The 16165-nt window shown below is 33.9% G+C and overlaps 1 protein-coding gene across 1 annotated transcript; it reads left to right on the top strand.

The window, feature by feature from the left end:
* Nucleotides 1–12215: 12215 nt before the first annotated feature.
* On the top strand, nucleotides 12216–14636 carry LOC143227163 (uncharacterized). Its single transcript, XM_076458667.1, has 3 exons — nucleotides 12216–12631; nucleotides 13030–13164; nucleotides 13596–14636. Exons 1-3 carry the CDS (start codon nucleotides 12623–12625, stop codon nucleotides 14439–14441), a joined length of 990 nt encoding a protein of 329 aa, XP_076314782.1. The 5' UTR covers nucleotides 12216–12622; the 3' UTR covers nucleotides 14442–14636.
* The last annotated feature ends 1529 nt before the right edge of the window (nucleotides 14637–16165 follow it).

Genomic DNA, 16165 nt, shown 5'->3' with positions numbered 1-16165 from the left:
TAATAAGACTTTTCAAATATACTTTATTACTATTTACAACTTTTACAGCAAGTAAAATTAATTTTTGTAACAAGCACGACGTTTCGATCACTGGTGCAATCATTATAATGATTGTTATAAAGTACATAAGGTTTAAAGCAAAAAAAACAAACGTTTTAGTATTTAAATCAGCATTGAAAATCGAACAGTATATTGTTGTATTATTTACTGTAAAAACTTATGTACTTGTGATTGCACCAGTGATCGAAACGTCGTACCTGTTATAAAAACTAATCTTATCTACTGTAAAAGTTGTAAATTGTAAAAACGTGTATTTCATCGGTAAGTGAACTCAAAAACAAAGTGCTAAAATACTTTAAATGCAATCAATAACATTCATATAACTAACTTTATTACAAATATATATAAGGTACGTCTTTATTTACAAAATACATCTTTGTCAAGAACTTACGTTTTGGGTAGCAGTAAATTAAATATATATATGTTTTGTTGTTGTTGAGCTTTGGGTTTTTATACAGTAGGTGTTTGTGATTTGTTGGCGATAAATTCTAAAAATATACGAACAGCACGTCCTCCACTTCAATTACTTTAGTATTTCATTTTCAGTTGACAAGTCAAACTAACATTCCCTATTTCTATCGCACTAGTATTCTGGGTATAATTTCCTTACAATTGTCTCACGAGTTACTATAGTCGTATAAATTATACTATGTTGAATTTAAAAAAAAGAACACCATGGAAACTATGGGTAACATAAATTTACATTGCCTACCGACTCCCCTCCCAGCGGCACAGTGGTATGTCTTCAGACTCACGATGTTAGAAACTAGGATTCGATATCTATGATGAATAGAACACAGATATTCCATTGTTTTCAACCCTTTTTCAACCCTTTTCTGTAATGCCTTTTTTCTACCTTGGACATGAAGTGGAGATCATTAAAAGTAGCAATAATGTGATACTATTTTGAAAATTTTATGCGAACACAAAAAAAAATCAAAACTGTTTCATTCATTATGACCCCGAACAACTGACTCTAGTTGTTCCTAAAACGGTAAATTTTAGAATCTTTAAATCTCGTTGTCTATTTCTGTCGAAGTTTTCGTTCATTTTTGGTGTAACGTCGTGACGCTTTAACCCGTTGTGATTACTCTTGTTTAAATGCAATTAAGGTATTCCTGTACTCCATACAAAAGCTCCTCAGTGGCACAGTGGTATGTCTGCGGACTCACACCAGTTTAGATACCAGTGGCGAGCAGAACACAGGTAACATATTGTGTAGGTTTGAGCTTAATTCCAAACAAGCAATCAATCCATATAAAAATGTTCCGATAATAATACAGTCTGTTTGTTTGTTTGGTTTTTTGCTGCGATGTACCAAATAACACTATGAGTTGTCTGTAATATGTTCAGAGCGAGTATCGAATTCAGATTTATAGCGTTATAAGCTCTCAGAGATAAAATCCCAACATTAATAAGGTTAAAGACTAGCTCTTAGCTGAACGGCGTTTCCTCCACCCACCCTATACTCTTCACCTTACCATAGCACCTCGTCCACTACCATGTCTGTCATACCCCAGCCGGCTTGATGAGCCCAGGTATTAAGGAAAAAACCTTATCAGCATCGAATATGGTACATGTACTGTGATTGACATATTACAACGTATTCTCCTTTGCTTTCACTCATGGATTTTTATCTTTCGGAGCAGCCAAAAGTACTTTTCTTTTTCTACCCATAGACCGTTTAATTGAATATTTTCTTATAAGACAATCTTCCTCAAACTATCCATCAGTAGCTTAAGCTATATGTGCCTCCTGAACAGCGAGTTTTAGGTACTAACAATACCACTTGTTCTTAATACAATGTGTAAAACATCTAAGCTCATTTTTGTTTTTCAGAATTCCACAAATTACGAACACGATTCCGGTTCTGTAAAATTAACCCAGAAGGTGTAATGTTTCTTATAACCTGCAGGTCAGTGAAAATACTTTCTGTATTCAATAAATTGAGTTAGCAAAAGCATGTAATATTAAGATAATAAACAAAATGTGCATTATTTTTGCCTTATAGACCGCTATACAGTAAAGATTATATAATACATACAATAGCACATTTAAACAGGAAAGAGTTGAACTTTATTGCTGCTATTATACTATACTTGAATTTCTGTTTAATCCAAACACACTTGACCGTTTCGTTTAAATGAATATTTCCCTATGTGTATTCGTGTTTATACAAAGTTTTGTGTTCTGTACTTCCGTAAACAGGCAGCCATATTTTTCACCTATATCAACTACTCGTCATCACTTTCTGTTCATTTCTATAAATAGAGCTTTTCTTTCCTTGAGACTCACTTTTAGATTCATGAATGATGAAAACATCACTGTTACTAAGAATACTTTAAGAAATAGGTCAAATCACTAACTAACTCAGTAATTTAAATGATTTGTAAAGAACAGATAAAAAGAGTAGTTGCCATCTGTGTGTGAAACAGGAAACATTTCTTTTAAGCGCTCACGGCAAAGTAAACTTAGACTACCACACCTAGCAGTGAAAATACGGTCAATTTCTCTTGCACTTCTTAAGATAGGTTTAACTCCAGGCTACGAAATATTGACTTCTTTATTCATTTGACCCAGTTTAAATGTTTTTTCTTTTCTTTTTTCGTCGTGATAAAAATAAATCAAACTTTTTTCTACGGTATTGATCGTTTTACGTATTAGTCGTCCATAATTTTGTATTACCGAACCGATTAATGTGGCTGACTATTACACTTATAACACAGGCGTAGCTGAAAGAGCGGACGATGTTCAATGGCATTATGCCACAAACCCTAAACAGTTAAAGTATCAGCCCAGCATAACAGCTACTTAGCTACACCCCACTTTTTTGTTTTGAATTTATTGTAATAAATATTTACAATGGCATAGTTCTTTGTTTAGAATATTGTGTATGTGTATCGTCCTTGAAATAAATTCTAACAAAATTCTAAACAAAGAACTATACCATTGTAAATGTTTATTACAATAAATTTAAAACAAAAAAGTGGGGTGCAGCTAAGTAGCTAGTATGCTGGGCTGATGCTTTAACTGTTCAAGGTTCGTGGTATAACGCCATCGAACATATGTATTTCTATGCACATGACAAAATTCCACTTGTAGTTCCATGGCACAAAATGTTGTATACATTTCTCCATTTATTAAGGAAACATTAAGAAAACTCTGGAGATTGTTTGCAACTTTTCACCCAAAACTATTACATATAGTTTTGTTTTTGGTTTTTAAATTCGAAGAACTCGTTTGTGACGTGATCATGGAAGAGTAATTTTTTTTAATGTTGATTCAAACTAGGTTTTTGTTTGTATATATATATACACAATGAGGGAAAGAAACCTATTATTGACCCTCATCAGTAGTTGAATATATTATAATAAATATTGTGAACATAAAATTGAGGTTTAATTTTTTTATATTCTTATCTAAACTATCTCGTGTTATATGTATTGATCATATGTATTTTGACTTAAGTTGTCTCATGTTATGTGTATTAATTATGTATATTTGTCTATGTTACGTGTGGTGATTATAAGGAAAAAAAATCACTTTAGCAGAAAAAACGACGACAAAAAATTTATTTCTATTTATTCATGTACTTAATTCACCTGTTTTAAAGTATGTGATTTATTTGCATCCTTAACTCATTTTTTTATAAACAGGGTTAGCCTAAAACCCTTTACTTTACGTTTCCTCGTCGCATAGCACTCCTTAACCCACATTTATCAAATGCAAATTTATGTATTTAGCTATATCATTCATCCTACGGTAGCTCTCTTATTATACCAATGTAGAGAAAGTGCTCACTTTAACTTTTCGTGCTACCTGTTGTATTCTTGAATGAAAAGTGTGAAAAATATCGATTATTCGTATGAACAAAATGATCAGTTATTCAACATTAGGTTGAAAAGGTATTTGGCAATTTGGTTAAGGTAAGCGAATGATATTGACTCAAATCAGCATTTCTAAATTAGAAACTTATGGCTATTTCCATGCATTGTAATATCATCTTTATCCGCTTATGCCAAGAAATTCGGCAGGGGAGAAATTGAACCTTGACTTGACCTTTTGATGCCTTGACAGTTTAGCTCAAGCGGCATTACATCAGTTGGTCATAATTAAACTTCTAAAACTGTACAGGCAAACTTTATTACTGTACTAATATTAGTGCCTCCCTGTATGTTTATATCCACGGATCTACAGGTAAAACATAATGTAACTTCCAAAGCTGTGTAAGTAAATTTTATTACTAAAACATAATATCACTAAGTGTACCAAACTTCGGCAGGTGTTCTTGGAACTAAAAATATTGATAACAACAAGGAAGTTCAACTGATATCGAAAGGGAGAACGATCATAGAGGTGTTTTTGTGTATGTTTTCTTATAGCAAAACCACATCGGGCTATCTGCTGAGTCTACCGAGGGGAATATAACCCCTGGTGTTTTTGTTGTTTGCTTGCTACTGATAATTAAGACTAATTATTATTGATTATAATTATTATCGAGTATGTTTAGCAACTCTTCTGGTAGAAGCTATTACATAGTTAATTATGTTGAGTAGACATCAAGCCTTATTTTCACAATAGTTTGTTTGTTAGGTTTCAGAGAATTTATATCAGAAGTTGTACTTGGAATTTCATTTATATAAAATTATTGCAATTGGTTGTAATGAAGATTTTGAACAAGTTTTAAGCGTCGTGCGATTTAACTCTGTCTGCAGTATCGATGAAACCAGCGGTTTCGGTTTTACATAATTTTTTAAACAAGTTAAGGGAGCATTCTAGGAAGGAGCTGTTAGTGAGAAAGACAAGTTGATTTCTAATTCGTGTGTGGTAAGAAACGTTTGATTACACAATTTCACAACTTAATATGTGGTGGTACAAACGTATGAAATAAATACTTCTGTCTAGTGTAAAAATCATTTACTTGTGAAACAACTACTCCAAGCTTATATCACAAAACATAAAAACATGCTTGAAATAAGTATTATTAATCGTATAAAATACGTACGTTTGAAGCAAATATGTTAAGAGCGACAAACAAAAATACATATATGTTTCAACAAAATATGTTAATCACAATGTAAATATTCTTTTCTTGCTTATAACTTTTAATTTCTTTTACTTAAAAATATGATTTTTCATTTAAATTACGATCTTCTGTCCCCTGGTGGCTCATAACACTTAAGATCGGAAGTTGATGTTTTGTGCAAGATTCTAATTTTATAACACATGTAATAATTTTACAGCTGCCATAAATGTTGTGATCTTGTCAGATTCCAGTTTGGGCTTCTGACATTAACAAGCGGATTTCGATTTGAAAAGGAAACTGATTGTTCGACTTATTGTATTGGTAAAGTAGCAAACTTGGCGCTAGGGTTTCACAAACACCAAACATTTCCGAAGGACTGTCAATAAGTTAGATAGACCTTGTTTTGTTTTTGAATTTCGTGCAAAACAACTCGAAGGCTGTCTGCCCAAGCAGTCCCTAATTTTGCAGTGTAAAACTCGAGGGAAAGCAACTAGTCATCACCACCCACCGCCAACTCTTAAACTACTCTTTTACCAACTAATAGTGGGTTGGCCGTAATATTACAATGCTCCTACGGCTGAAAGGACGCACATGTTTGGTGCGACGGGGATTCGAACCCGCTCCATTCAGATTACGCGTCGAACGCCTTAACCCACATGGCTCTGCCGGACTAGTAGATAGAAATATTTGCTACATGTATTTACTAATGTAAATACCGAAAACTGTTCTAAGTGTTTGAAAAGTTACAGAAAACAGTATGTATTAGATTTATAATAGAAATCGTGACTAATAGAAATACATTTTATAGATTATTGAGTTACTTGTCCATAAATAGTTTAATTTTACAAGAAGAAAACAAACAGGTAGTTTCAACCTTACATGCAATAATATGTAAATCTTTCAGCTCCTAACTTCTCATTTATTCTATCACTAAGACTTACCTGTTCAAGTATAGAAATTGTGAGTGAACAAACATTAATCAGTGATGACGAGAAACCCACTTGTTGAGAAATTTATATGTAAAATCGGCTCGTTTGGGCTGAGAAAACACTTTTACATAGAAGGTCGAAACGTTGTTCGCTCTTCTATGTAAAAGTGTTTTCTCAGCCCAAACGAGCCGTTTTTGCATATAAACTTAAACATTGTTATCAAAACATTTTATTGGTTTTGATTACTTGACGGTCTATCATAAGCAATAAGATATTAGCTGAAATGTTGCGTTACCAGTTAGCAGAATACAGACAACGAATCTTGATTTACATTTTCGATTCACAGAAGACTTCAGAATGTTTCAAATCAACAATATCACCAAGAAAGTAGAGCCATAAAACTAATGTAGTTTTATAAACTTAATTTAACTTCCATATTTCGAAATGGTGGAACAATACTGTTGTATATTTAAAGGTTCCAAGCAGCGCACACACGTTCACGAATCTACGAAAGTGTTTTTCGTTCTAACGGTAACTAAACATGTTAAGATCGCTGCAAAAGATATTACTACGCTAATTTAATATTTACTTACTACATAGAGCGCTCGCAATCTGAGGGTCGCAGGTTCGAACCCTCGTCACTCTAAACATATTCGCCCTTTCATCCGTGGCGACTTCAAATGTGACGCTTAATCCCATTATTCGTCGGTAAAAGTGTAGCCCAAGAGTTGGCGGTGGGTGGTAATAACTAGTTGCTTATCCTCTTGTCTTACGCTGCTAAATGAGGGACGGTTAGCGCGGATCTTATGTATCTTTGCGCGAAATTTAAAAAGCATACAAACAACTGAGCATTTGATGTAAATATGTACGCATATGTTAAAAAACATCACAGTCCTCTAAGCAGTTACATGTTAACTTAGTATACTCATAACAAGTTAGAATGACCTAAAAGCCATTGGTCAAATATAACGTGATAGTAACTTGTTTTGTTTTCTTTTGATCAATGCAAAAAGTGAAAGTTCACAGCTTTTGTTTAGCAACATGCTCAGCACTTTCTACAGTTTACGAGTAGAAACACCGCCCTACGGTTGGTTGTTCGGTCAGAATCTCCCGAACTGAACGATGTGCTTCTCTGTCACGAACTTGCTCTCGACTGATTATAATTACATCTCGGTGAGTAATTTCGAGTTTGTTCCTGATTTGTTCTAACTGGATCTTGTCTCCTAACTTGGTGAGCAAGCGTATCTTTTGCTCTTTCTCTCCCGTAACATGCATCCTCACGTTTCGTTTTCCTTCTCAATGTTTCAGACTTTCTCTTATTAAGACTCTTCTTCGTTTGACAGTTTTTGACATCATAATTTTTTATATTCCCGATCACTTTATTCTCATGCTGAAACAAAAATTACTTGTGTAACTTTCGAAGACCGACTTACAACAAAATTCCTGCAAATTTATATGCAATGAACGCTGTATGAAAGAGTTTCGATTCCTTTTATCACAGAACAGTTTAATTCATAGTGTACGAAAGCGTATTGTTTGTTTTTGAATTTCGCACAAAGCTACACGAGAGCTATTTGCGCTAACCGTCCCTAATTTAGTAGTGTAAGATTAGATTGAAGCCAGCTAGTCATCGCCACCCACCTCCAACTCTTGGGCTACTCTTTTACCAACGAATAATTAAATTGACCGTAACGTTATAACGCCCTCACGGCTGAAAGGACGAGCATGTTTGGTGTGATGAAGATTCGAACCCGCGCCCCTCGGATCACGAGTCGAGTGGATTAATCATCTGGCACCGCCGGCCCCATGAAGGAAAGTGTTTAGAAAAAAATATTATAAAATAACTCCTATCAATTTTATTTTATTTTAGCGAGGGTCTATTTTTATAATTTTTTTTCATTTTGATGCGATATAAAGCTGTTATTGATTAGTTTATTTAAAAAAAAATTACACGTGCACTACATACGTAGAAAGACTGAAAAAGACTCAATTGCAATGAAACTTTGTTAGGAACTTCTTATGATGTTGGAAAATCGTGAGAAGTTTCATCCAAATTGGACTTAAACTGTGGTAGAAATTTCGTGGATAAACGGACATTAATTTCTTATATACGTATATTTATGTATTATGCAGATAAATCTGAAATAAAATAAAAATCATTTGTCTAGTGGGTTAGAAAAACTTATCTAACGAATATAGGGATAACAGCTCGCTTTTGAGATTCGAAAGTTTAAAGAAGCATCTGAGAGAAAAAAAACACATTAAAATTGTGTTAGTGTAATAACGAATAAATCAAGTTTTAACATGAAAATCATAGTTCGTTAAAAACGTTTCGTCTTTATGAAGTTTAAAACAAATTATTTGAGATCTTACCAACACTATGCTAATTATTAGCTTATTGTATTGAAAGTATGTATAGATAGAGAGATAAGGATCGACCCGGCATGGCCAGGTGGGTAAGGCACTCGACTCGTAATTTTAGGATCGCGGGGTCAAATCCCCGTCAAACTAAACACTCTCGCCCTTTCAGCCGTGAGGGCGTTATTAACGCTTTATTTGCTAGATTTTAGACAACACGCAGTTTCTTTAAAAATAAAAACAGATGTTAATATGTTAATTATTGTAGAAAGTGTATAATGGAAACCTTCTCTCGGGATACGTGTTCGGTTTCAACTTATTTTATCTTTGTAATTAAGAACTTTATAGATGTGTGATTTTGTAATGAAACTGATAATCTGGAGATTGTAAACATTTTCAGCAATATATATATATATTTTTTTCAGGCCTGGTATGGCCAGGTGAATAAGGCACATGAGTCGTAATCTCAGGGTCGCGGGTTCGAATCCCCGTTACACCAAACTTGCTCGCCCTTTCAGCTGTGAGGGCGTTATAATTTGGTGGTCAATCCCACTATTCGTTGGTAAAAGAGTACCTCAAGAGTGTGGCGGTGAGTGGTAATGACTAGTTGCCTTCCCTCTAGTCTTACACTTCTAAACTAGGGACAGCTAGCACAGATAGCCCTCGAGTAGCTTTGCGCGAATTTCAAAACAAACCAGATATATTTTTTTAGTTTTTAAAGTGCGTGTACCTTACGCCATCTATATGAAACCTATAACCTATAATCAGAAAAACATCCTTAGTCTGTTTAATTTATGCTTATAGATCATTGTGGTAATGCAATGTTCTATTTTTTTTTCATTTACACAAGTCCTATAAAACACCTTTGTCAAAACAGAAATATGAGATTTTTTTTCCACAAAAAAACAATATGTTACTGATTCACCACATGAAATTAAAATAAACCTATTATAATTTATTACAAAGTTAATTTAATAGTTATTACTTTCATTCGTTTAACCTTTATCTTATCTGCACTGTTTTGATAAGACTTTATTCCTGACCTAAAGATGGTGCCACTGAGAAAAAAAATAAAGAGGAAAGAATGCGGAACACCTAAATATTTCCATTTCACTTTATGTTTTGTTACACGATGGTCTATTTTGTGAAATGCCATCACAGTGTTTACCACGTGGAGGGCGGGGCCTGCGGTAAAGTACGGCTTTGCAGTAAGGATTTATCATACAACGTAGCGGGCAACGTCTTAGCCTACGTAGATTCTGGGAACACCCTTTTCAGTATTGTAGGATTTTCACTTTAAAATTAAGGACATTCCATTTATTATTCTTAGCATGACTGATATTATAAGTTTGCCATTTAAGAAGAAACAGAACTTTCGTTAAAGAAGTAATTTTCATTCAACGAATTTTGGTATTTGTTTTAAAAATAATTGCTGTAGTATATTTTTAATGTTTTCCTCATTTAAATTTATGAATATAATACCATACTCGCCACCAGAAAAGAGGTGTGTTAAGACAGGTATCTCACCCTATTAGTGAATATGAAAAAGAAAACGTGACATATAAAATAAACAAAAGAGTGTGTAGTTAATTAGTTATTCGTTAAATACAGAATGATTGTGTGTTTGTGTTTTATTGTAACAAAGCTACATTGAGCTATCTGCTGAGTCCACCGAGGAGAATCGAACGCCTGATTTTAGCGTTAAAAATCCAAAGACTGACGCTGTACCAGCGAGTGACGCACAGAAAGAACATCCAATTTATTCAGAAAAAGTAATTTTGTAAATTTACTTTGAAGATTATCGAAGTATATGAAAAATGCATTACACCAGAGCAGGTGTTATTTTACTTTTTTGCATAAATGGAAAATTTATTTATTTATAAATACACACATTTTATAAAACTTCTACACAATCAGATGTTCACATTTCTTGAAAATGAAAGCTCTTAATAATAGGAAGAATCTGAAACACAATGTCGCTGATTTCAATGTTTTTATCATTTTTTACTTTTAACGCTCAAATAACGGAATTATTTTATTTTATACCTTTTAATACTAATAAGCTTCAACTTTTAAATTCTATTGAATAACAATATTTTTACCTGTTACAGCATTCTTTGCTAAGAATTGCCCTGAAAAATCAGGTGGAATAACTTATTTTTATATTTAATACATAGATAAACCCAGTAGTAATATATAGCTGGCCTACGTAAACTCCTCAATTACGTCCGACTTACGACAACATAAATATTGTTAGAAGTTAATACTTGATTTTAGTTTCAGTTTTTATAAATTTTGGTCCGCACATGCTTACTGAAGAAGAATATCAATGACATACTTACAAAAAAACAACAACTGAAACTTCTTTTTAAACCATCCTTTTTTAGTCTTATAATAAGTGGACTCTAACGAGCTTAAGTCTGGGTCTTATAACTACATATTTCGTACTTAAATGTTTTGTGTTCACAGAAATGCGATTAGAAAATATTAAGTATGAAAATCATTTCTGAGGACAAAGAGAAATTTATTTATTGTTACAACTAGCAACACGGTATTCCTAGAACACTTCGCATCCCTCAAGATGAAATGCGCTGCTTTTATGGAAGTCAAATACTTGATTTATTTTGAAAGTTGGTCTACGTATGTTATCTGAAAAGACAGAACTATTCTACTAGTTGGTATCAATTACAGTTAACGTACGAACATAAGCAGGTTGTTTGAAGCTTTCGGAAAAGAGGAGTCTCTGTGTTGTGTGTTTTTATCGGAAATGCATATCAGGTTATCCGTTGTATCTATTCATGTAAATTATATTCAAACGGGCTTAAAGTGCCATTCACGTTTTCCATATTATATATAGATATCTTTATAAGCTTTATTTCACACAGTAATTCGGAAATCCACTAATAGGGTAAATAAGTACAAAATGAATCATATAGAAAGATAAGTATTAGCGGTACGAACTTAACTTTTTACAGTATCATAGAGGTACTCTAAACGCTCTTATGTCTCATATCCTTTAAGAATAGTAATCTATATTTAGTTTTACAGTTTATAATTTATTATTACTTGATAATAAGGTATGTTTCCTTAATGCGAGAAGCACACTATTGAAACAAAATGTAGTATACAGCCATATTCGATATTACGTATTTTACAACAGCTTCATTAAGATGAACTGATCTCCAAAGTCCTTGCAGCTGATTCTTAGACTATTTCAAAGACAACTAGTGATAAAATGTTAATCAAAATTTATTTTATTTATAAACAAGACAAAACTGCACACAGTGAAACGGAGACTTAAACTCACATGTTGAACAAAACACACTATAAATTAAAGCTAAAACTTTAGTCATGTCTATTAAAACTTTACACCTTCCTCTAAAACGTGTCATGAACATAGCATGAAGTATTCATATGTTTAAACACAGTTGTGTTTGTATTTCATGAATACGAGAAGAAGTATTAGTGTGTCAGTAACACATTAAATTAAAATTGCATGTTTAACAGGAAATTTTCTTTCATGTATTTAACGACAATAATTATTATCGAACCGACTCCACCAGACTATTGTTAACATTCTTCTTATGAGAGATATATTATTATTAACTTGGCTCGGAGAGATTAAAAATTCTTTTTTTCAGTCGTAATAATTAGTAATTGTTTTCCATACTAAGGGTCAATTAATTAGCTTTTAGTCACCACGCAGCTGATCTTTAAATCAACAAGTTGAAAGAGCTAAAATTTCTGCAGTTTGAGGATATACACTGCTTTTCAAAGTTTGTAGAATACAGAATCCAGGCCTAAACCTGGCTGATTCATAGTGGTTACTTTTGGACGTTTTTGGTGAATTAACTTCAGGTAAATATTTTTAGGTGTTTTAAGGAAATAATTCTCCTGATCTTCTAACTTCCTTCTCTTTTTCGAGATGGTAAAATGTATTCTACTTCTAAGAAGAGCTCCAAGGCCTGTTTAATACAGGAAGTTTAAGCCTAATAATGATTGAGACTGAAGCTATGGGAGACACACCACGCCGTAGGCAAAAGCTAACTGCTTTACCATGATAGCAAGTGGATGATTCGAATGATTAACATCATTAACTCGAGGCATCGGTTTTATGGCCCAGATTTTAGGGGAAATGAAAATGGGAGGAGACGTTGGTTAAGGTTCCTATAAAAACCCAAGGTGTTTTGAAGTATATTGAATCATTTCTCATTTGAGTAGGTGAAGTCTGAACATTTCGGCAAGCACTATGAACAAGGTAAGACAGTAGTTTTGTTTTAGAGCTATGTTGACAGGCGTTCTACGCACATGTCTGTTTAGTTATCAACAAGCACAATAATGTTCTATCCATTGAACATATCTTTCCAAACTAATAGACAGTGTAATAGAGATTACTAAATGTTAAGAAAAGAGACGCTCAATCAAAATTAGTTTTGTTATTTGAAATCGGATCATTTCAACAACTAATTAACTTTAGGTAAGGATTTATTGGTGTAATTCTTTCTAAAACAAAGTCGTAACTGACACTATTGCAATCTGTGCTTCTCGGAAACAAACCAACAAGAACATTTCATATAACCTGTTAATTTTTATATATAAAAACTGTAAAAAAAGTGTTTTTTGTGTGTATTGAAATCTAAAATTTTGTCTTTGTAGGTTGTCATCTGTTGTCTTCTAGTAGCATCTGTCAGCGCCCAGTATAAACCTAAGTATGGTTACGTTCCTCGTAAAGTTGTGAAGGTCGTAGCTCCAACTACATATAGTTCACCTTCTTACAAAGTCGACCCAGTCGTAAGTCATGAACATATGTACATGTATGAATACAAAACCACATCTGTCTCTTATTCTGTTTCTGTTGTTAATTACCTAGTAAGAAAAACAATAAAATTATTTGAACTGAGATAATAAAACTAATATGAAGTGGTTTTCACACACACGCACATAAATTATTTCACAAATCAAATCAGTAAATTAAATAATGAAGGAAATTAAAATCTAACAAAAATCCTATAAATAAAACTATTGTATCAACTATACACAAGTGGGTATGTTTTATTTTAGACTGTAAAGTGCAGGAATAAACTCTGATGCAATAATTTTATTTGTTTCGAACTTGTGCATTAAAACACGATGGTGTTAAGTGATATTTGGCATGTACATGCTGATATGTCAGACGTCTGATACAAGTTAAGCAAGAACTAATAGTTTCGTTTGTTTTATAGGACAAACCCCAGCCTTACAAGTTTGGCTATGAAATCAAGAATGAATACGGGGATCGTCAGTGGCAACAAGAACAAGGTGATGCATATGGCAATAAGCAAGGTTCCTATGGTTATTCGGACGCTAACGGTATCACCCGCCAGGTGGACTACGTTGCTGATGAGGGTGGATTTCGAGCTGACATTAAGACCAACGAGCCCGGTACAGCCAATCAAAACCCTGCAGATGTCAACATCAAATCCGATGCTACCCCTGTGAAATATGACGCTCCCCCTAGAGGTTCCGCGCCACCAGTTCATGGTCACTCGGTTCCTGCCCCTAAGGTCGTCAAGGTTGTTAGTCCTGTATTCCACGCCGCCCCTGTTCCAACCTATGGATACGCTCATCCTGCTCCTAAAATTGTCAAGGTTGTTCATCCTGTAGTCCACGCCGCCCCTGTTCCCGCTTATGGATACGCTCATCCTGCTCCTAAAATTGTCAAGGTTGTTCATCCTGTAGTCCACGCCGCCCCTGTTCCCACCTTTGGATACGCTCATCCTGCTCCTAAAATTGTCAAGGTTGTTCATCCTGTAGTCCACGCCGCCCCTGTTCCCAACTATAAATACACTCATCCTGCTCCTAAAATTGTCAAGGTTGTTCATCCTGTAGTCCACGCCGCCCCTGTTCCCACCTTTGGATACGCTCATCCTCCTCCTAAAATTAACAAATTTGTTCCTTCTGTACCCTTCAGATTTCCTGTTCCAACTAATGGCGACTTTCACCTTCCCTCCTACGGCTACTCTGGTCTTCTCGCCCATAAATATGCTCGTCCTGCTGTATATGTAAAACGAGTAAAAGCCACTTACTAAATGTATCAACGTTGAACCAAAAAGAAAGTTTGTAGTAGATCGAACGCCTATTGGAGAAGGGGATGTTTTGGGCTATACAATGACTAGTTAGAATTTGTAGTGTTACAAATGAAATTACTTTGTAATGCTAATCATTATTCAATTTATATTTCCTCTCTTTATTATTTCACGTTTTTGTATTTAATAATATTTCTCTCTCACTGTGTGAATATCATGTATTATTGAGAATATGTATATTTTGTTATAAATTATGTAGACAAATTTGTCTCTGTATGGTATTTTGAAAATTCTCCCGGTGGGACAGTGGTAACTCTTAACAACTTACAACACTAATATGGAGCACTCGATTCCACGCGGTAAACACAGCGAATAGCGCAATGCTGTTTGTTCTAAAAGAAATAATATTCTAAAAATTTGTGCCACATTATAAATAGTTAACCTTGAAATAAATGCCTTTTCTTACACAGTATTCACCATGAATGTGATCCACATACTACATCATAAGGAATGATTTTGTTTTGTTTATTTACTATTTCAACACACAGTGTGGAAAAATAACTATAAACTTAGGTGAAATCACTCATTTTCTACTCAGAATACACAGAGCTTTAGTAGAAAAAAGTCATATTAAATCCGATATTTATAGATTTTCTTGTTGTTTCTTTTACACTTTTGCAGACTTCCTGCGCCCCTCCCCAATATATACAACACAAAAAAACGGGTTTTGTTACTCCTGACAGGCATTGCACAGACAGCTTTTGTGTAGCCATGGGCTTAACGACAAACAAGCATAAGTCAGATATACAGGGTGTTCAGAAAGTCACTGTGTAGTTTTGTAGTCATATTTCATTCAGTCTATTTCAATCCAGCAACTGATAGCGGTGTTTAGAAACAAAATAAGAAGGATTCAGGCCTGTATTGATGCCAACGGGGGTCACTTTCAACATTGTTTATAATTGTCATTCATATTTACCTCCTGTATTCTATATTAAAACATGTCTGTTAATAAATATATACGTGCACAATGACTTTCCGAACACCCTGTATTATCAGGTGTAATAAAAAATGAAAATATCATATTTTACCAATTGTTCCTTTTGTTAACTGTGCTTACAAATGTATATCGTTGGCTGCAAATTTTACTTGAAGCATTAAATCTCCTCTTTTTTTTTACACAACAACATCCTATTGGAAAATCTTAAATGCTCGCCATTTTGTGTCGTTTTAGCTACAACTGCTGACATAGCATTTCAGTTGTCCTTTTTTTAAAATTACTACAATTTTATTATACCTGTTTTCACTTTCATCAAACGTCAAGATTATTTTGGTAAAATGTGTTTTTCGAAATCATTCGTACATTGTCAGCCGTTCCTAATTTTGAACTGATCTACGAGTCGTAAGGCACCTAATTCACAGCAACTACCGCCAATTCTTGCGTTACTGTAACCAAATAATGAAATTTACCTGTCATTCATATAAAGATATATATAGTTCTAACTTGCGGAGGGGGATTTTACAGCAATTCGAATGATGGATCCTCGGATTTACAACTTTTTACATTAACCACTAAACCATGCAGGAGGAACTCTGCATTGTTTCTTTTATAATCTTGTTCATACATTAGGTAATTCAAGTTTCCAGTCTTACAAGGTTTAATTGCTGTTCACACAGTTATGAATGGGACTTCAGAAGATATATTTTAAATATCACTCCAAATTTTGGAA

This window comes from Tachypleus tridentatus, chromosome 9, assembly GCF_004210375.1.
Source record: "Tachypleus tridentatus isolate NWPU-2018 chromosome 9, ASM421037v1, whole genome shotgun sequence".
Taxonomy (NCBI): Eukaryota; Metazoa; Arthropoda; class Merostomata; order Xiphosura; family Limulidae; genus Tachypleus; species Tachypleus tridentatus.
Note: the sequence above shows the minus strand (reverse complement) of the source record. Positions and strands in the feature narration are given on the sequence as shown.

Coding starts and splice junctions, on each gene's coding strand:
- LOC143227163 (XM_076458667.1), top strand. Junction 13,165..13,595: donor CTTACAAAGTCGACCCAGTC/GTAAGTCATGAA, acceptor TTTGTTTTATAG/GACAAACCCCAGCCTTACAA.